The 21,525-nt window shown below is 63.9% G+C and overlaps 2 protein-coding genes across 2 annotated transcripts; both read right to left on the minus strand.

The window, feature by feature from the left end:
- Positions 1-412: 412 nt before the first annotated feature.
- On the minus strand, positions 413-1,104 carry OVCA2 (OVCA2 serine hydrolase domain containing). The gene has a single exon (XM_086475372.1). It carries the CDS (start codon positions 1,102-1,104, stop codon positions 421-423), a length of 684 nt encoding a protein of 227 aa, XP_086331498.1. The 3' UTR covers positions 413-420.
- Positions 1,105-1,586: 482 nt separating this feature from the next.
- Positions 1,587-20,615, minus strand: DPH1 (diphthamide biosynthesis 1). The gene is made up of 12 exons (XM_086475426.1): positions 20,567-20,615; positions 19,686-19,838; positions 17,217-17,280; positions 9,056-9,177; positions 7,183-7,337; positions 6,342-6,463; positions 5,036-5,104; positions 4,021-4,177; positions 2,924-3,024; positions 2,537-2,615; positions 2,091-2,222; positions 1,587-1,661 (listed from the first exon to the last, which is right to left on the minus strand). The coding sequence occupies exons 1-12, from the start codon at positions 20,613-20,615 to the stop codon at positions 1,587-1,589; spliced, it is 1,278 nt and encodes a 425-aa protein (XP_086331552.1).
- Positions 20,616-21,525: the final 910 nt, after the last annotated feature.

Raw genomic sequence — 21,525 nt, forward strand, 5'->3', positions numbered from 1 at the left:
TGGCAGGTTGGCTTAACAGCTTTTACCAGGGATATTAAAATACACGAGCCCCTGGGGTATAAGAGCTGCAGGAGCTCTGTGCTTTGCAGACGTTTCCTTTGGCTGAGCCGAGGGACCCTGACTTTGAACAGCTACTCAAGCCTCTGAAAGCACCACAGACACACGCAGCAGTGTCACTCTATCCTCAAACCCCTCATCGTCATACCCACACACTCATGCATACAATAAATTTGCAATAAAAAAAAAAGGGGGGGGGAAGATAACACAGAACCATTTAGCCTGGCCCTGGGTTAATGCCGCAGAGCAGCGCAGTGAGCTGACGAGGACGCTTTGGCCCCTCTGGAGGGCATGGAAACAGAGTGTGCTTCACCAAGATGGCAGGCTGCATGCGGCTTGCTGGAGCCCCGTTTATTACTGTTATCACACTGCCCCAGCCCCCGGGGGCTCAGCCTGTCCCTGTCCGGGGCGGAAGCGGTCCAAGAAGTCCAGGTAGGCCTTCTTCTGTGGTGCAGCTGCAGGGACGAAGTGCCCGCCAGGGTGGGTGAGGACAACAGGCTCCACGAAGTGCTGGGCCAGCTCCCTGCTGAGGGGGGCAGCGATGACAGCGTCAGCATCACCCACGACATGCAGCGTGGGCAGGGCGATGGGCTCCCGGTAGAAGTGGCCGTGGGCCGGGGCGCGGCTGGCAAAACCAGCCACCAGGATGGCGAAGGCCACAGGGAAGCGGGGGTCGCCGCGGGCCCGCAGGGCGCACACCATGGCGGCCAGCGCCGCACCCTGGCTGAAACCCAGCAACCCATCAAAGGGCCCGTGCTCCACCAGTGCCGCCGCCACGGCCGACAGCGACTCCTCCAGCCCCGCCGGCGCCGCCGCCACCTCCCCCGCCTCAAAGGTGCCGGGCCCAGAGAACCACCAGCCGCGGGGGGGGTCGTCCCCGTCGTCGTCTTCGTCGCCGCCAGGCACAGGGTGCGGGGCGCTGACCGCCACCAGCTCTGCGCGGCCACGCAGGGCCTTGCGCAGCGCGCCGGTGCGCTGGCGGAAGCGGCGCTCGCTCTGCCGGTAGCCGTGTAGCGCCAGCAACCGCAGCGGCCTCCCTTCCGACATGGCGCCCGCCGCCACCGGAAGCCGAGAGCGCCGCTTCCGGCTGCCCCCCCTTCCCGCCGAAACGCACCGCGCTCATTGGACGGCGCGGCGGGCCGGATCGGCCCTCCTCCGCGCTGAGGCGGCATCGCGCCCCCTGGCGGCTGGAGGCCGCGCCGCGGGGAGCGAAGCCTGGGGCGGGACGAGGCGGCCCCGGTGGGGCGGGACGAGGCGGCCCCGGTGAGACCGGGGGCTGCCGCGGGCAAAACTTGCAGCACGGCCTGGACTTGCGGGGAGCCACTCCCCGCGGGCAGCCGGGACGGTCCGTGCGGGCAGCGGTGTCGTCGAGGTACGGGGTGCGTCCCCAACCGTTCCGGTGCTGGTACCGGGAGACCCCGGCGGTGCTTACCCTCGGGGGCGGGGGTGGGGTGGGTGGCAGTGACCCCCGCCTATGCCCACGCCGGGTCCCGGAGTGTGGCGGCAGCAAGACAGGGTGTGGGCAGCGCTCACCGGGCTGCTGGGCTGCCAGTGCTCAGTCTCTCCTCACCCTCCGCCGGGCTGGGGGGCACGGGCGGCTTCCCCTGCAGCAGAGAGGGGTGGGGGGGTCAGGATGGGGCCCCAGCCCCTGCCTGACCTGTGATGAGCCTGCCTGTGCTCAGCCCACAGCACCCCATGGTGCACGGCTGGGGGGAATTCCCCCCTCCCGGGGAGCCGCGGGACAAGGCGGGCGCTCGCCCCGGCAAGGACCGGGGTGGGGGGCTCGCGTGTCCCCCCCGGCAGGGCTGGCACCGTCCCCGTTACTGTTCACCGGGAACGAAGCCACAGGGTGGCGCTTTCGGCACGCGGCACCGGCCACTGTACGGCACCGGCCACCGTGCGGCACCGGCACTCAATCCGCGCCAACGCTCCCACCGCCCATCCCCTCCACCCCGCACAGCCACCAGGAGTGAAGGGACGGAGTGGGGACCCCCTGTCCCGGTGACACCCCGCACCCCGGTGACGCTGCCCACCTGAGCCGGCCGGCCGCGGCGCGGGGGCTGTGTGCCGGCGTGGTTCACGGTCCACGGCCCCAGGGACTGGCTGGCGTAGAAGTCCATGGGGTAAGGCTGCTGCCACTCGATGTCCTGGAGAGCCACCGCGGCCTGTGGAGGGGACAAGGGCGTGAGTCTCCAAGCAGTGCCTGCGGCACGGGGGGCCGGCAGTGACGGGAGAGGTCCCAGCGCAGCAGCTTGCTGTGCCGAGCTGGGCGCTGCCGGAGTGAGGTTCGAAGAACCGGGAATCCCACTGGTTTCAGAAGGGATCAGAAATCCCAGCGGCAGGGAGAGGAAGGGACGCTGCCCAGCTGCAGGGATGTCCCCTGTCCCGGCGGCTCACAGCACCACAGCTCTGCGGGAGGCTCTGGCACATCATCCCAAGCCAGGGCTGGTCCCCACCAAAACTGGAGGGGGCTGCTCACCTCGTAGGGTGTCAGCAGCGGCTTGCTGAAGGCTTCTCCCCAGTCGATGGAAAGCCGAGGACAGGCTATTTGCACCCACCTGGAAGGGAAACACGTGGCAACAGATGGGGACGAGCATTTTGGGAAGAACAAGCTGCAATGAAGCCCCCCAGCAGCCCCCTGGAAGGAAAGGAAGCGGGCAGGGAGTGAGGTCCCTACTGTGCTGGAGCCACCCGGCCAAGGACAGCCACGTCCCCTCCCTGCCCGGTGGGCACAGCACCTGCAGGGGTGAGAGCAGGACAGGCGTGGCAGGGATGGCTTCCCGTGGGAATTCAAGGCATGGACAGGGATGGGGCATCCCGGGGACCCCAGCGCAGGGGGCTGGAGTGGGGGGTCAGCAGCACTCACGCGTCCACATCAGGGAAGAGCTGCAGCTTGCTGGGGAAGATCTCAGACAGCAGCACCCGCACGAAGGGCCGGCCCAGGGCACGGAGACGGGACTCCAAGTGCTGTGGGGTGAAAAGGCACCCAGGGGAATTAGGGGAGCCAAGAGAGATGCCCCCAGCAAGCCCCTCAAGCCCTGCCTGCAAGCCCCTTCCTGGCCATCAGACCCCCGGTGGGTCCCAGCTCTGCCCCATGGCCACGTCCCCACGGCAGCCGCAGGCCAGGCGCAGTGACAGGGACCGTGGCCATGGCTCTGGCTTGTGCCCGGCTCTCCCCAGCGCGTGCCTCAGCCTAATGAAGTAATTACAGCTCAATGACAACAATCTGTTCTCGTTAGCGGTTGCCTTCCCTGGGATGCCTGCCTGCCGTGGGCTGGCTGCGACCAGAGGCTGCGGGAGGACGGAAAGGGGCCCAGGAGGGGCCAGGGACGTCCTCATCCTCTGGAGCCAGCACTAATCGTCCCTGGCCCAGCCAGCCCCAGCCATGTCCGTGTCCTGCCCGCTGTGGAACAGTGGCTGCTGGGACCTTGCCACCCCGCTCTGCCCACTGGTCCCTGCACTGCCCCAAATCTCACCTGTGGCTCCCCAGAAATTTTTGGGCGTGAGCGGGGCTGCCATGCTCACGGCACCCCACTCCCATGGGGCAGGACACTGTGGTCCTGCTCCCCTTGCCCAGCCGGGGTGCCGAAAGCGCTAGTGCCGCGGCTGAGCAGGGATGGTGAATCTGATCGGAAGTTTATCCAATTAAAGAAAAACCCAGGGAATTAATTGCTGAGCTGCTTGTGCAGGGGGGGTCTCCAAGGCTGGCCAGCTCTCCCCAGCAAGGGACAGGTTTAATGAGCCCTTGTCTGGCCTCATCCACTGCTAATTGCCCTACCCAGTCAGCACAGGGGCACGCAGATCCTGGCCAGTGGCAACTGATGGGCTGCCAGCGGTGCCAGGACCACCCTCGCCCCAGTAGCGAGGCCACTGTGCCGATGGTGCCATCGCTCACCGGTCCTTCCCCCCCCCCAGGAGCAGTTCCTGGTGCCCAGGCAGGGGCCATGGGGAGGGGGCCGGTACCTGCAGGATGCCGGGGGAGCCCTGGCGCCCCAAGGTGCCCAAGATGAGCCCCCAGCAGCGGGCGCCGGCGGCGGTGCGGATGGCGTCCTGCCGAGCGCGGTGCATGCGCTCGTGGCCGTAGTGCTCCTGGGAGAAGACCTTGCTGTAGGGATCGTACCTGCAAAGTAGAGCCGGGCTCACACGCGCTCCATCACCTACTTGTATCCCGTCACCTGCCCCCCCCCCCCCCCCCCCCCCACGCTGGCCCCAAATGATGCCCATCCCTCATTAGCACTAACTGCCTCCCCCAGCATCCCTCCCCCTGGCCGATGCAGGGCCCAGCCTTCTCGTTAGGGTGCAGAGACAGCACAGGACAGGGACAAGGCGAGTGTCCCACCGCAGCCCCCCAAAACCCAGCACCGCCTGGGCTCTACGCTCGGCTTCACGCTCAGCTCGCCCCCCCTCCCCGTCCCGGCTCATCAATTATAAAGAAATCTTTGATTTGTTGCTTTGTTTGACGAGAAGAATTTTAATCAAATCCCACTCGGGTTTCGGCAGCTTCACCAGCGCCATAAACCTGACGTGCGCCTCCCGTTCGTAACAAACGACCTACTAAGAAATTCAGATTTCGCCAAATGGGCCCAGCCTTTCACTCTTGATATTTCATCTGCTTTCAGCGGCCTCATCATCACGCTTTATGGCCTCTGCCTGCAGCAGCCGGGCTTTAATGGCTGCACCTCCACGAGCTTTCACAGGTACTTGTCAAAATGTTTATATTCAGCCGGAGTAAATGGCTGGCGTTCATCTCCTCGCCGCACCTCTTCACCCGCCTCTCGTGGCCCCCTGCCTGCCTGTGCCCACTGCAGGCAGCTGCCTGCTCAGCCCTGGGGGGACACGGCGTGCTCCCGGGGTGCACGGTGGGGACAGCTGGTCGCTGGGGTGCTGGGGTGCTCCCCGCCGTGGGGCTGTCAGGGACCGGAGCGGGTGCTTACGGGCTGCCCGTACCTGTATGTGGGTACCCCTGGGTTACCCGTACCTGTAGGCAGGTATCCCTGGGTTGGCGATCATGATGGACTCCAGGTGGAAGCGCCCGTCACCCAAATACCTGCCAAGAGGGGAGGGAGAGCTACAGCGTGCAGGGAACAGCAGCGCCCATCCATGAACCCACCTGTTTCCCAAGCCACACCGTGCAGAGACGCTGGGACCCCAAGCTCCCACACTGGGACCCAGGGGCAGCGGGCACAGCCAGGGCTCCCCATCTCCACGCAGCACCCCCCGGCACATTAAGGCAGGAGAGGCAGCCGTGCTTGGGGTGAGGAGGGATGGCCACGCCAGCATGGGGTGGCCGGGAGCTGCTCCATCTCAACGGCTGGTTCTAGACGTTGCTGCTTCCATTTCTAATCGGATTTCAAGTCAGCAATTACATTTCAAAGCCTTTCATTCAGCTGCCCTAATGGAGTGAGGGCTTGCAAAATGAATTCAGACGTAAAACTTGACTAGATTTTGCCCTTAATTGGAGAATGACATTTTGGGAGATCAAAGCTAATTTGTCTGCAAAAGTTAGCCCCAGAGACGGGGGAAAGAAGAAAATAATAACGTGGAGAGGACGCAGGTACGCTCGGCTGCGTGCACCTGCGCGGGCAGCCAGTTGGTGCCACACCGTGGCTCCTCCGGCGGCGGGAAGGACCCACTCTTGCCGATGCAGTGCCAACGTGGCCATCCCTGCCCTGCTCCCGATGCCCTTGGGGAGAGATGGAAAGCAGCGCTTCTCCCCCGGCACCGGTGTGGCACTGGGTGAAGCCGGAGCCCACACCGACCCCATGCCCGGCAGTCACAGGCCCAGCTCCCCACACAGGCACACTTGGAAAGGCGCCGGTGCTGTTGGAGCACAAAGGGGCTCGGCAGGGTCTGAACCCGCACCTGGGCTCCCCGGATCCCCCCCAAGGGTGGGGTCCTTGTATTTATTTATTCTGCAGCGCACTGTATTCACAGTACATTAAGCATTTCCATTACCTAAAATAATTAGGTGATAGGAAGCGAAGTGCTCCCTCTAATTTGCTGTCCTTAAATAAAATTAATGTTGCTGTGATGTTGGGCCCCGGCCATTTGTCTTTTCCAATTACCCACCCGCCCTTCCATCTATTATCTATTCTGATATACGACTCAATTATTTCCTCTGTGCTACGAGCACACGCCACTCCAAGCAGCGCCAGGAGCTGGAGGGGGCCCATCCCAACCCACAGACGTCCGCCCGCCACCCCTCAGAACCGCCCCATGGGTGGGCAGGGGGTACGGGCAGCCAGGGCCAGGCAGGAAGATCTTGGAGGACCCCAGGTACTCACACGATGGCGTCCGTGTCCTGGGCGAGCCGGGGCGATGTGCAGCCCAGGATCTCCCCTGGGGACAGTGGCTTGCACTGGGGTACACACACCTTGTACTGGGAGCGCAGCTCCTGCGATGCTGCCTGCGGGAGACGTGGGGTCAGCGGGGACAGACCATGGGCACAGAGCGTGGCTGAGACCAGTGGTCCCCTGGCACTGCTGGGGACCCTTGGGGACACCCCAGCCCTGGCAGTCCCAGCTCTACGGGACACCAGTAGCAACGGCTGTGCTGCTGTGCCCCAGCACAGCGGCAATGGAGAGGAGCCGGTCTGCTTGGAGCGGCACCGTCACGGAGGGTAACAGCCCTGCCCAGCCGAGATGCTCAGCCAGGCTCGGCCAACGTATCAATTAGAAGACAAGAGAAAACGCTTAACGCTTCAATAGCCCCGTGTTTAGATAGACATGGCTCAAGAGGCTCATTCATCTCCTCCCGTCCTGCCCAGCCGGCCATTCAGGGGCAGACAGACAGACCCGCCGGAGCTTCCCCTGCCGCTGCCGGCATTGCATCAAAATGCCAAGTGCTCCACTGCCTGTCCTGACATTTACAGAGCAGCTCCCGGGGGAGCCAGGGTGGGGTGCCGCCATGAAACATTGATCAGAGTTATTATAAAGTACTTGATCAACATTACGGCAGCAGCATATTATCCCAGCGACTCGCCAGAGGGGAACTGTAACCGTGAGTACCCTGGGGCAGCTGCTCCAGCCCTGGAGCCGGGACAGCGAGGGACTGAGCCAGGCCCAAGGCACGGGGGAGACACAAGCCCCATCCCACAACCTGCGCTGCTGAGGGTCCCCATCTCACCTGCACCGTGGAGACAAACTGGATGGTGCTGACGAGGGCCAGGGAGGTGCCCACTGCGAAGTTGAAGCGAATGGTCTCGAGGAAATGGGACGTGTCGATCTTTATGTCCACAAAAACATAGAGCATCTTCAGCCCCTGCGTGGCGTCGATGGGAACTGGTGAGAGGAAGAGAGAGGGTGTGAGAGTAGGGTACAACCCAGGGCCTTGGCGAGCCCCGGCCGGGGGGATGAAGCATGTTGGTGGGGCTCCCTGCGTCCCAACCACCCCGGTGTGGGCAGGCCAGGGTGGGCTGTGCCACCTCTCTGCCCGTGCTGGCACCCCGGGCAGTGGGTGCAGATGGGAGTCACGGAGAGCACCCACTCATTTCTCTCCGGATAATGGCAGCCTGGGGAATCAATGAACACAAATCTAATTACCCCCAGTGCTAAGGAGCCTGTGTCACCACGATTAAGTGAATAATTAAAGTACACAGAGTCCACATCGATCCACAGCTCCGCGTTCACTTCCCATTTTGGCGCTCTTCACCTGATCACAATTAAGTGCAAATTACTCCCTCCCACGGGGCACGTGGGGCCAGGAGGGAGAGGGCACCTGCCTGTGTGCTGCGCAGGGACGCACCCTGCCAGCAGCCACACTGGTGACGGGAGCACTGTGGGCAGCCCAAAAAAAGAGCCCAGCACCCTCTCAGCACCCTGTGGGCACCCCTGGGTGCCTTGTGACCCATCCAGCCCGGTGCAGGCAAGGACCACACGGCCACGGGCAGCGGCTGGGCTGGTGACAGGCAGCCTGGCAGTGTCTGCCTGTCCCCGCAGCGCAGGGAGCAGCTCCAGATGTGACTCCTGTGCCCCAGAGCAGCCCGGCTCTTGCACTGGCACGCTCCCGAGCACTGCTGGATACAGCCCCTTCCTCCCCTTCCCGTTGTTCATTCACAAATAGCAGGCTACAAACCAGTGGTTTTACACAACCTGTTCCAGTGGTGCCCATAACCCTCCTTCTGTAACAAAAGCACCTAGGACAGATATTTATCACCGCGAACGCTCAGACCGATGTGGCTTTCAGGACAGAGTTCTCAACTGGGGAGTCAGTATTTCATACGGAGCCTGATGCAATTCTTCAAATCCATTTATATGGGCCCATAAACGTCCAGGAGGGCTGCCAGGCGCTAGGAGCACGGTGGCGGCGGGGTCGCACATGCCTGCCACTTGCTACGGCAATTCTGCCGATCCACCTTAAAACCCAGAGCGTCTTATTGTTATTTTTGGGCTGATTCCATCCTGGGTGGACTTCAAAGTTAGCAGCATCTGGGACAGCAGCGCAGTTTCCATGGCAACTGGATCCAGAGTACCGTCCGCCTGGGGAGCACACAGCCTCCTCCTCCCTTCCCCGCCCAGCCTGTGCTGCACCAGCAAAGCCACCTTCCTCGGCCCTTTGCTGGCTCTGGGGCAAGCGGGACCCCCCAGGCCATCGCTTGGGATTTCCCCCAGAGCCCACAGCTGCGGGGCAGGGGGGGGTGAGAGCAGCCCTGGCTTCTGGGTGAGCGGTGTCCTGCCAAGCCGCGGCCTTGCTGCTCTGCTCTCGGGCACAGGGCTGCGATTTCGGCGCTGCGGCAGCGTGCGGACGAGCGGGATGAGCACCCCCCAAATCCTGCCCGCGGGCAGCCACCCAGCCAGCCTGGCCCCATCCAAAGCCAGCAACCAAGGCTGGAGGAAAGAAATCCCTTTGGGAAGGGATTAGCCCTTGGCACTAAGTCTCAGAGCTGGTGTCGAGCGGGGCGGGGAGCCGCTCGGCGCAGCACGGTGGCAGCAGCACAGCCTCCACGGTGCCGCGCACGCACGGCCGCCTCAGCCCTGCCCCGGGGCCGAGTGTCACCTACTCAGGCAGCTGTGTCCGTAGTGCACCAAGAAGTCAGCGCCCAGGGCCCGGGCCGTGAAGTCGTCCACGCAGCACGCACCGTAGGTCACGTCACCCATCACCACCGCCTCCGCGTCCGTGAACCTGCAGGGAGGCACAACAGGGGAGGGTCACGGCTGGCTGCCATCACCACAGCCCACATCCTGCCCCCGCCCGCCCCCCCCCCCCCCCCCCCCAGTCCGGTGGCACGCTGCTACTGGGGGACTCCGTGCTGCTATTGAGCCCCTCGCCACGCACCGAAAAGGACAAGCACTGGCTACTCTCCGAGATGTCAACATGATTAAGCTGGAGAGCGGTAATCCGCCTCTTCAATTGGGTAAAGCTGTTTGCAATTCAGCGGATTATCCGCTCATCAAACAATACGCTGCCAGCTTCCTAATGCTCCAGCGGGGAGAGGAGCAGAGGGAGACCCAGCGCAGCGTGGTGCTGCTGCTCCCACCAGCCAGCCCTGGGGACCAGAGCCACCGGGACAGGCGGAACAGCTGCCCTGGCATCCCCAGCCACGCCAGCCAGGCTGGCCGAGCCACTGTCCCCAATGCCTGGACACTGCAAGAGCTGGTGCACCCCAGCCCGCACCTGGCTGCGTCACCCATGGGTGTCAGTTTGGCCAAGCCGGGTGTGCTCCAGGAGCAGCTGGTGCTTAGGTGGCACTCGGCAAGGAAAAGCACCGAGCGAACGCTGGTGCTGTCCCCCATCCCTGCTCCAGCACCCCAGCACTCCAGCCTGAGCCCACTCAGCACCCATGGGCCGGCGGAGGGGCACGCACCGGCACTGGGTGGCAACGCCGGGGCTCTGGCATGATTTAAAGGCGCCACCTTTGTGGGTATTTCATTGCACCATTTTGGGGGATTATTAGCTTGGCTGCCTTCCCAGGGAGCTGCTGTGGTAGTTTACGGATGAAAGCAGGTATTGCGATGACAAAGCCCCGCGCCTGGAGGGGCTGCTTAAACCAGATGCTAATTCCTTATTGACGCTGAGCTTGCACCAACAGCTGTAGCTCGGTGCCAGTGGGGTCCCCCCCTGACGCTGGGGCAGGTCTGGGGTGAAGGGGCCAGGGGAGGCGGGCGCCCCAGCGCAGCATCACCCCCCCACTGGCACCCAGTGCTGGCTGCGGGCCAGGGTCCCGCACGCTCCCCCCCCTGAGCGCCAGGCAGGGAGTGTTACGTCGGCGGCAAGAATAGAAATGGTGGGCAGAGCTGGGCAGATGGCAGAAGGTGGAGAAATGGCGGAGCGTGCTGAATATTAACAGCTCCGGCCCCTCCGTCAGCACCCGGGGAGGTGTGCTCTGCTGGAGCATCCCTGGAGAGGGGGCAAAGCCATCCTCACCTCCTGCGTCCAGCCCAGGCATCTCCAGCTCCCCGCAGTGTCCCAAGGGCCGAGGATGCAGTTGGGCACTGTCAGAAGAATGGCCCAGGTCCCACCAGCACCCAAATCCTGTGGTCCCTCACTGCCAGCGCGGTCTGGACGGGAGGACGGCTCCTCCGCTGCCTCCACAGCCGTGCAGTGGGGCTGGGGGGCTGCCAGTGAAGATTCGAGAAGGCTCTTCCCCACCCCGCCCCCCCCGAGCCCCCAGCCCCCTCCTCTAATGAGAGGTGATGAGATGAACATGAATCAGACTCCACACATCTCAGCAAAAGTGGAAAATTATTCAGCTCCTTAAGATTCAGGACGGGGAGGTCTGACTCAGAGCAGCAGCCAGCGCCGCTTAATTTTTTATAGATTAAAATGTATGCAAATTGGCCCAAACCCCAGAGAAAGTCCCTGGGGGTGAAGAGCAAGAAAGTGAAGTAGCAACGGCAGAGGGAGGAGGGCAGGGGCTGGTGGAGGGACCCCATGGCCCCTGCCCCGGTGTGCGGGGCTGCAGCCGGCAGTATGCGGCCACCGGTCCGCAGGCAGGGACAAGAGGGGGCTGAGGCCTGCCCTGGCCATGGGGAACTGTCCCACTCCGGCTGAGCAAGGAGCAAAGAGCCCGCGGGATCACGCCTGACGAGGACGGAGCCCAGTGGTGCTGCCATTGCGTCCAGCAGCGCCGGCAGAAGAGGCGCAGAGGCACCAGGATGGCACACGCTGGGGTCACCCACACCGGCTGGGCTGGACGGTGGAGCGGAGCAGCAATCATCTCCCGAGACAAATCAAAGGCAAGCGTGGAGGCCTCCCCTTGATGTTTTAATCAGTTTGGTGTCGCCGGAGCCTTTCATCAAACTACAGAGGAAGGAAACATCAATTAGCAGCCACCTGCCTCCGACGCAGGCCAGGGAGCTGCTCACCAACCAGACCGGACGGCGACGCAGGCGAGGGGCAGCCACGGGAGCGTCCTTGTGGGTGTTTCGTGTCCCCACAACCCATCGCAGCCGCGGACGGGTCCCAGCGGCACGCTGGCAGGGAGGATGCGGTGACGGGGCTGTCCCCACCCAGCGCTGAGCCGCTCACTACAGCTGGGAGCTCATGAATATTGAACACGTGGGGAGGTTATTCATCTTTTACGTCCCGCAAACCTCGGCTCATTCTGAAAAACCGCCCGGCCTTAGCATTTTTCTCATCTCCCCCTAATTCATTATCTCCTCCTTTAAACAGATGGCTCCCAAAATCCCATTTATAAAGTGCCATGCTCAGCACTGGCAGGATGTGTGCCCAGGCAGGCCAGGTCCCGGCCTCGATCCCAACTGCTGGGACCCCTGGACCCTCCCAGCCCCGCTCTTCCCTGGCCAGTGTGGGATGGAGGGGACAGCCACCTGGGGACAAGTTTGGGGGCTGAAAATGCTAAGACAGACAGGCATACACGGGGCCAGCATGTCCCCAGGCATGGGGCAGCCACTGCCCACTACCCCAGCGCAGATGCTGGGCCGGAGCAACTCTGATTTATCCCGGCCCCTCGACAAGTAAACGAGAGCATTTGCTGCTGGCAGGAGCACAGGGTCCCCTGACACCACAGCAGCGTGTGAATGACACCGTGTTGGTCCTCACCCCGTAAAGCAGAGCCACTCTCCCCGGCAGAGGAGTCCTCAACCACAGCACGCCCATCGTGCCTGGCTCCGGCAGCCCTGGCCAGGGAGAGGACTGGAGGGCCTGAGCTGAGAGCGGCCAGTCCTGGCACCACGAGGCTACCAGAGGATGGAGCTGGCACCGAGATGCTGGGGTCCCTGTGCACCCTGCTGGGGATAGGGACACTCCTTGCTTCACAGCCACCTGCCTCACCTGCGTGTGACCCTTCGCAGTGCAGTCACACTGTGGTGTGGTGTCACCTCCCTGCTGGGCAACGCCTGGGGAGAAGCAAGAGGGTTATGCCCTGCACATACTTGATACCTTGTCCCCAGGGGTGAAGGCAGAGCCCCACCATCACCCCACAAAACCTACACCCACTGCCTGCCCTGAGGCACCCAAGCCCAGCCTGTCCCAGAGAAAGGTGCCAGCGGGTGCCGCTGTCGTGGGGCATGGGGGCTGAGCGCAGCCCCAGTCGAGAACAATGCGCTTAATTAGCGGAGAAGCCCATCACCAAGCCCCATTACCAAACTCCCAACTTCATTAGCGCAGGAAGGCTGCACGTAATTAAAATAATGAGTTTGCAATTTTATTGCAAACGGTGCTGGAAGAGCCCCGCTGCAGCTGGGCAATCACCACCCCAGAGCCCCACAGAGCATCTGCAAGTGGGTCAGGATGCGGAGAAGTGCGTGTCCCCACAGCCCCCAGCAGCAACCATCTCTGGCTGGGTCCCCTCCCCTGAGGGGACTTACTGCTCTGTCCTCGCTGGAGGTGCCAGGGCCAACCCCATCATCCCGAGGGGCATGTCCCCGCGGTACCCCAGCTTTTCTGAAAAAAAAAACCCAAACCCAAAACCAAAACCAAACAACAAAGTAAGGCAAACCAAGGGCCTAGCATATGGTGGTGGCAAAGCCACCACAGCTGTCCTGCGCCCAGCTGGTGCCCGTCCCCTCTTCCCCATGGCCAGGCCACAGCGCTGCCCATCACTGTCAGCTCCCTGGGCTCTGTGGGGACATGAGGAGGTGGCACAGGGCGTGTGGTGGTGGGCACTGCACCTGGGCTGGCATATCCCAGCCCTGGGAGGTGATAGCACCACAGACCCCACACACTCCCCCCTACCCGGTCCCTCCCACGCCATCACCACCCGGGCTGAGGTTTTAAACATCTCCAATGAAGTGAGAACTTCATTCTCCCTAATGATGCTGTTGTGCAGTTAATGACGGTGATTAAATTCCCCTGCACAGGGTGCTGCGCCGCGCTGCCAGTGCCTCTGGGTTGCGCTTAAAGGACATTGGGGAGAAGGAAAGGCAATGCCGGCCGGCAGAGCTACGGCACCGTGCCATCAAGGCCAGATCCTGACCTGAGTCAGTAGCCCAGGACAGACCTTTGGGACCTCCTAGTGATGCCACTGGCTTTGCCATGGCACTCAGTGCCACATTGCTCAGTGCCACATCGCAACCTGGTGCCCTTGACCTGCCACCCACCAGTCCCAGGAGGGGACAGCCTTTGGGGCACCAGGGACCTGCCAGGCACAGGAGCCCTTGCTATCACAGCTGCTTGCCGTAGTGTGGACATAGGGGGATGTTTCAAGCCATGCCAGACCTGCTGGGCTGGGTGCACGATGTTTAACTCTTTGCTGCCCAACCAGAGACGATCCAGGACCCCCCCATCACTCTGAAATGTCCCCGTGCACTGCTGGGCACACCGCGGCACGCTCACCGAGCTGCTCTGTGCACCCCCAGCACTGCCTCGCACAGATGCTCAAAAGCCATGGGGCCGTTGGGAGGTGCCAAGGCCTCAGCAGGGCAGTCTGCGTGGGCATCAGGACACCCCTGGGCTCCCCCCCTGCCATCGCCCGTTCCCTGCCACTGAGCCACGGCTGATTAGCTGGAGCCGCTCGCCCCGTCGCGGTGCAGGGAGACGGAGGGATTAGCAGCTGCGAAGCCTGACAGCCGACTTTATTAACAAGGAATCAAAAGCCCAGCTGAGAGCCCAGCTGATCCGTCTGCTCCAGCCCTGGTGGGGGGAGAGGAGCGTTCCGCTCACGGCTGCGCCCCCCTCCCCAACACCAAGCCGGTTGTGCAGGGGGGGCACCGCTGCCGCCTTCCCGGCACGACTGGCGGGTAGGCTGGGGGGCTGCCCCCCCCCTCCCTGAGCCATGGTCCGAGTTCCCCCCACACTCGTCTCCACGCTGCCGCCCCCCAGCACGAGTTACCCTCCGCCGAATTACATCAGCCGTGACAAACGGAGCCAATTTGGAAGGTGCCGCGAGAGCGTCGTGATGCGGTTTCGGCAGCCCGCCGCCCCGCCAGCTCAGCGGACCCCGGCCCCGCCGCCACCCCCCCGCCGCCCGCCCCAGTGCAGGTTTGATAATGACAAACCTATTAACGCTAATTAACTCGGCCTCACACCGGTCAATGCTGTAAGTGCGCTCTCCGTTTGAAAGGCTCCAGGCAAAGGACCCCACCAGCCTTTCCCGAGGCAGCAGCTGTGACACTTCGGCTACATCTTCATCCCCGCAGCCCCTTGGGGCTCGGCGAGCACCAGTGCATCATTGGGAAGTCCAGACAGGGTCCCCACCTGACAGCCCCCTCCTCTCCTTGCCCCCCCACTGGGGCTCCCCGGGGGCCTGCTCACTCCCACATCGCAGTGCGGGGGGTGCGGTGACACCGCCATCCCCCTGCACGGTGACAGACGGACCCACAGACAGCACCACGTCCTCCCTGAGCCGCCTGTGCTGCGGCGCAGCGAGGCCACGTCCCCGCTCTCGGCCCTCCCCAGCACCGCCAGGCCACGGCACAAATATTTTATTAAAAGGCAGCTCCAGCAGAAGAGATAAATATTCCATCTGAGCGACGGCAGACACGGCTCCACCAGAACACACGGGGATAGGCACCGTTGGCCCAGGGGCACCAGCCCCGGGCACGGCTCTGCAGCCATTACCAGAGCACACAGGGAAGGGGGAGCTCGCTGGCATCCCCAAACCCCAACTCCCACCAGCAAGGAGGGGGCAGGAGCCTGTGGGGATGGGCTGAGGAGAGGGGCTGCCCACTGAGCAACGCTCCCCGTGAGCGCAGGTATCCCCGGCACTCTCAGCCCTCGCTTTCCCCTCTGTGGCTTGGGGGACGTGGCCACCCCAGGGCTGACATTACCCCGAGCCCCTGTCCCCAGCCTGGCCGCAGCAGCCACCGCCAGAGCATGTGGCTGCAGCGATTCCTGTCACGTCAGAGGCTCGGCCGGCCCCGGCACCGGGTGAGGAGGGCCAGCAGGAGCGGCGACCGAGCCCGCAATTCCACATTAATGCCAGCGATGAATATTAATAGCGGGAAGAGGCAGGCGCTAACGAGGCCACCTGCCGATTCACACCTCACCGATGGCAACGTAACCAGGTCCCAAGCGCGTCCCCGAGAGAGCGGGGACAGGGCTGGGCTCACGCCTGCCCGCAGCCTCGATCCTCCAGTACCCAGCATGGCCATGTCCCCAGCCAAACTCATGGATGGCACCCAGTGCTCCCAGCAAGGGCCTGGCAGTGCGGCGTCTCTGGGTGCTGCGTGGTGGCAGCGAGGAAAGGATAAAGCCCTCCTGCTCGGCCTCGAAGCCATCCGCCATCCCACTGCCAACCCACGGGTGCTGCCACATCCCTGCTCCTGGCCAGGCACCTCTCCCCACGCAGCACCCACCTCCCACCAGCGCCACCCACCCTGCTACCCCGCACTCCCCCCCCCCCCTCAGCCCTGTGGAGCCCCCCTGGTAGGGAAGGTGAGTCCCACGGGGATGCCAGCACCCTGGCACTGGCACCGGCATCCACTGGGAAGTGGGGCTTAAGGTTTCATTCAGATAAAAGAGCCCCTTAATCCTCTGCCTTTGAAGTTGGAGACATGAAAGCGGCTGGGTGCCAAAGCCAGAGAGGAGGCAGCTCTGCTTAAAGGGACAAGCCCACGCAGAGCCGCCCGCACTCGCACCCATCCCCTCTGCCCCCCGCACACGTCCCCTGCCCGCGCCCACCTTCCCATCACTCCCTCACCCAGTCTGAGCGTGGGGCGGCCGCGGTCCCGCGGGGGGAAAAACGATGGCAAAGCGGGGACAAAGCCAGCAGGCACGGCTGCCTCCCCACCCGGCACGGCAGCGGCTGCTCGGCTAGCAGCGACGGGGAGGCGAGTCTCCTCGCCCTGGGAAGGCAGCTTACTAATGAGTGCTGCGACCTCAACGGCAAACGAGACACGCGGTGCTATTAGCACTAATTCACGGTGCGAAAACAGAGAGGGGCTGGGGAGGGGGCAGCCACAGCGGGGAGAAAGCCGGCGGGTGGGGAGGGAGGGAGGGAGGGAGGGAGGGAGGGAGGGAGGGAGGGAAGGAGGCGTGCTTGGCAGTAAGGAGATTATGGCCAATTTCTGCAAGGTGCCTGCATCCGCTGCAAAGCCCAGCTGCTCTCCGGTGCCTCCAACCTCACCTCCCAAGTGGCACAGAAATTCGGAAGAGGGAAGGGGCCACCCAGCAGGAGCTGCTTGCAGTCACACCCTCCCAGACATCACCGTGTCCTTGGGCCTCCTCAGCGGGAGAAGGGCTGTCCCTGAGCCCCTCTGGGCTGCCCTGAGAGTGCACAAGCAGAGACCACGGCCACGGGGACAGATGAGACCGCAGGGGAGGAGGGCAGGGGGCCCGTGTGGTGGCAGCGGCCTTGCTGCCAGCCCTCCCCTCGCTGGCTGTGCCACCGTGGCGAGTGTGCACGCACCGAGCTGGCATCAGCCGGTTGTTAACACGGCTGCTCCCCGGCTCCATCACCCCAGTGAGGGCCCCAGCACCCCGAGCTTGTCAGCAGCTCCCAGCAGAGCGGCAACGGGAGGAGAAGCTGAATGGTGAGGGCTGGGCCAGCACAGTACTGGTCCCTGTCCCCGGGGCTCGCAGCGGGTCCTTGCAACCTGCCGCAGGGCAGCAGCACTGCCTGCGCCCAGCCAGACTGTGGCCAAGGTGTCCCTGCAAGGGCAGCCATGCTGGGGCCCCCCTACCCCCCCTCAGCAGCAGCCCTGGGCTTCATCCTGCCCTGGCAGCCCTGTCTGGTAACCGCCCCATTCCCAGCAGCAGCCCCCATCCCCTCACCAGCCCCCAGAACTGAGCAGGGAAGCACGGAGAAGCTGTGGTCTTACCTCTCAATGATGTCCACGATGGTGCAGGCGAACATGAGGAGCCCTTCTGGCATCTGCAGGGCCACTGGGAAGAGAAACAGCCCCAGCGTTAAGAGGGGCTGGCGGGGATGCCCTGAAGCAGGGACCTAGGCACTAGCCCCTGGGGCCAATGCATCCAGCTCGAGTGGCAGCCACAGAATGACCTTCCCCAAAACAGCCAGAAGTCAGCCAAAACCCTCAGTAGCTCTGGCAGCTGGGGTGCACGTGGTCCTGCCTTGGGCCGCATCCATCCTCCCTGCTCACACTCAGCCCCCGCGCACACACCTCATCCCTTTTTGAACCCGTTGACACTGCTGGTCTCTCCCACTTCCCGCAGTAATGAGTTCCAGATTTTAATTATGTGCTGCACAGGAAAAGGTACTTTCTTCTGTTTATTTTAAACCTGCTCCTAATAATGTAAACGCATGCCCCTGGTTCTCCCGGTACAAGAAAGAGTGAATAATCATCCCCTATTCAGCGCCTCTGCATCATTCACAATTCTATATCCCTCTATCCTATCCCCCTTTGTTCACCTCTTCTCCAGCTAAAGGATCTAAATCTATTTAATCTCTCCTTGAACAGAAGCTGTTCCACACCTTTGATTGTCCTCCCTGCCCTTCTCCACACCTCCCCTCCCTGCTTCTCTCCCCATTTCGGGAGGGTGGCCGGCCACGACACAGCGTTGTGCCTAGCAGGAATTTATTCATCAATGAATGACGTTTCATGGTTTGCTTCCTCCTCACAGCTCAGAACAATCCCTTTGCCTCTGCAGCTCAGCTGAGCCCCCCAGCACCTGAGGTCCAGCCAGCAGCCCCCCCTGTGCATTACCCCAGGCTGCCCTGGGACAGTAGGGAGGAGCAGGGACCATGCTGGGGGCGATGAATGGAGGAGGCCCCATTAATCCCATTGTTGTTTTACCTCCCAATCCCAGTAAGAGATCCCAGCTTCAGCAACATGTATCCAAACATCCTCTCCAGATTCCCCTCCAACAGAAATCGCCGCGCTGCCAAGCCCAGCCCGCTGGCCAGTGCGGAGTTGTGTAAAGACCTGGCCCCAAACTGGGCTAATCTCACCCTGCTCCAACCCGCAGGGCCCAAGGAAAGCTGCACACGCTCTGCCAGCCCCTGCCCAATCTGGCAGGGCTGGGCAGCTCAGAGTCCCGGCATCCTCCAGCCAGTTTGGCACCGTTTGGGACCACCCTCCACCCCAGACTGCTGCCAACAAGCGCTCCTGCAAACAGCTTTGCCTCCTCCAGCGAGGGGTTGGCAGGAGGCAGCTGGGTCACTCTCTGCTGGCACGGTACTATGGGGACAGGGGATGATACCCCAGCCTTCCCAAACCCCGCAGCAGGCAGGGTGCAGGCAGGGCTGGCCGCGGCCCCGCGGGAGGCTGCGTTCCCCCAGCAACGAGCCCCTGGCTGGGCTCTGCGCTCGCAGCTTTTTAAATCCCAGCACGGCTGGCTGGCTGATGGGCTCCGCTCCCAGCTCTGAAGCCTAAATCCCAGCCGCCTATTTACATTTAATTAGGAGGTGCCAAGCAGCAAAACACAGCGAGGAAAGCCAGAGCGGCACGGCTGGGTGGCCTCGCCACGTCCCGATGGGCAGCCCTGCCTCCCACAGCCCCGTAGCCTCCGGCCCTTCGGCATCGCAGCCGGGACCAGCTCGGGCAGCAGCTCCTGCAACATCCCCCCGTGACGCCTGCCAGCTCCTGCCGGTTCAGTGGCAGCAGGCAGAGACATTCCCAGGGGCACATGGCGTTCCAAATCTGGCTTTGCCCGGAGACCCCGGCGCCACACAACCCTGTGTGGGTGTGGATGTTGGTGACACCCAGGGATGGAGGGGGAGGCTCCACGCTCTGAGCACACACTGCGAGCCGGCTCAGCCACACTGGGATGTGCACGCTGCAGGGGGACAGTCCTGGCACCACCCTGCAGCACCGCAGCATCTGCTCCGGGGCCACCACGGCCACCCTCCACCCCTCCAGGGCTACAGCAACCCCCTAAGGACCCCGAAGGACGTTCAGAGCAGGGCGTAGTGTGGCCCAGCTCCCCACCAACCCCTCAAAGCCAAGCATTGTGGGGCTCCCCCTGCCTGGCCCCGGCAGCACGGCAGAAAAGTGCAGGGAGAGAGGAGAGAGGAGAGCAGCAGGGACCTGGCCGGCATCCCAGACACATCTTGCAGGCTGACGGGTCCGCGCAGCTCAACCTGTCCTGTCCAATGCGATTATAATCCAGAGATACAGATCTATTAACCTCCCTCGAGGGGAGAAGAGCTCGCCAGGACAGAGCCTAAACATGCCAGGGCATGCCAGGCAGCTTGGCACCAATACAGCCCCAGCCTCACCAGCCCTGCACCCCAGCCCAAACTGGTCCCCTTGCCACTGCGGAGCTCAGCAGCTCCAAGTCGCCACGCTGCAGCCCCAAAACCCCTCATTCCCAGGGCTGGTGCTCACCCTTCTTGGCCTGAGCCTGCCGGATCCGCCAGATGGTCTTGGGGATCTCGAAATTGTAGTTTTGGGGCAGGGCCCCCGCTGCCTCCTGCAGCTCCGCGTTACTGAGGATCTCCTCGGGGATCTGCTGTGCCACTCGTCGCGTGGGGCCTCGGACTGCGGGACAAATAGGGTGGCCTAAAGGAGCAACCAGGAGGGCAGCACACCCTGTACCCCACGGGCCACCGGCATCCTCGCTGCCCTCATGCCACCCCCGGGGACAAGCGGGCAGAAGGGGATGGGTTTCTGCCCTTCATGCTGGAGGCAGGTTGCTGGAACTTTTGGGAGGAAAACACGGGGGGGGGGTTGCCCAGAAAGCACCACTGCAACTATGTGAAACCCTGTGAGCGGGGCTGGCTACCCCCAAGCCGGTGGGACAGCAGGCACAACCCCCCCATGGCTCATCCGCAAGCACCCCGGGGGCACCCCCAGGGGTCCCTCCTGCCCCATCAAGGGGATCCCGTTATCCCACCGAAGAAAAGGCAACAGCAGCGGGTAAGCCAGGCCCGTCCCCGGGAGCCTCATCCTGAAGCCGGCCCCCGCCAGCAACCGCCCCCTTACAGCTCGGCGAAGCCGGAGAGCGGCGGGGGAGTGACAGCAGGGGGATTATTCACTATTTCCAGCCCAACACCGGCACTCATGAGCCACCAAACCCTCCCCGCACGGCCCACGGTCGAACCGCCAAAGGGCCAGCTGGGCCGGGCCGGTGGCGGGGGAGGCCGGGCCGGTGGCGGAGCCACCGGCCCGGCCTCCCCCGCTACCGACCCGGCCTCCCCCACCGAGGCAACTGAAATAGAACCCGGTACCAACACCGGGGACCCAGCATTGACCCGGCCTCGGCCCACCTGCACCGGGCACCGGGGCCGCGCTCCCGACCCTCACGGAGGCCGCCATGGCTCTGGAGCACGTGAAGGCGGGAAGGCAGCACTAAGCGAGTCCGGCGCTAGGCCAGAGCAGTCGCCGGCCGAGAGATCGAGTGTGGGAGCGCGCCGCCGGGCCCCGACGGGATGGGCGGTGCGGCGGGGACCGGTGGGTCTCGGCACGGTCCCGACGGGCCCAGCGGGCTGTGCTAAGCGCTGCGGTGTCGGGGCTGCCCCCCTTTCACGTCGGGGCTGTGACTCCGCCGCGTCCCCTCCCGGTGCTGACAGCCCCGGGGCTGCCAGTCCCAACGTTAATGCAGGGACAGGGACAGCGGGGACACCGGCGGGGCAGTGGGGACAGCAGCGCTCCCAGTGGGATAACGAGACCCCCGGTGGGGCAGGGGGGAGGAAGCGAGAGGGACCCTCGAGGGGCAGGAGGGACCACCCCGGGGCAGCGGGGCCCCGGTGGAATGTTGGGACCGCGGTGGGGGAGTACGGAGACAGCAGGGACCGGGGTGCAGAGGGGACAGCAGAGCTCCCGGTGGGGCATCCATGTCCCCGGTGGGATAGCAGGGACTCGGTAGGGCGGAGGGCACCGTAAGGGAAGGCAGCGACCGTGCCGGTGTGGAAGGGACAGTGGGAGCCACGGCGGGACACCGGGGGACGGAGCGGACGAGAAGGGGACGAGGGGACGGTGGGGACGGCGGGTCCCCGAGGAGCGGCAGAGACGCTGCTGGGCAGACGGGACAGCGGCGACAGCAGTGACCCCAGCAGGCTCGGGGAGAGGGGCGGGAGGCGGCAGAGCCCCGGTGGAATATCGGGGCACCAGGCGGGTGGGGGAACGACGGCGGAGGGGACGGCGATGGGGCGGGGGCGACAGCCGGTCCCGGGGGGACCGCAAAACCCCGTGGCGGGGCGGGGAGGGGGGCAGAGCTGGGCCATGC

The sequence above is a fragment of the Leptosomus discolor genome, chromosome 18 (genome assembly GCF_034619465.1).
Source record: "Leptosomus discolor isolate bLepDis1 chromosome 18, bLepDis1.hap2, whole genome shotgun sequence".
NCBI lineage: Eukaryota > Metazoa > Chordata > Aves > Leptosomiformes > Leptosomidae > Leptosomus > Leptosomus discolor.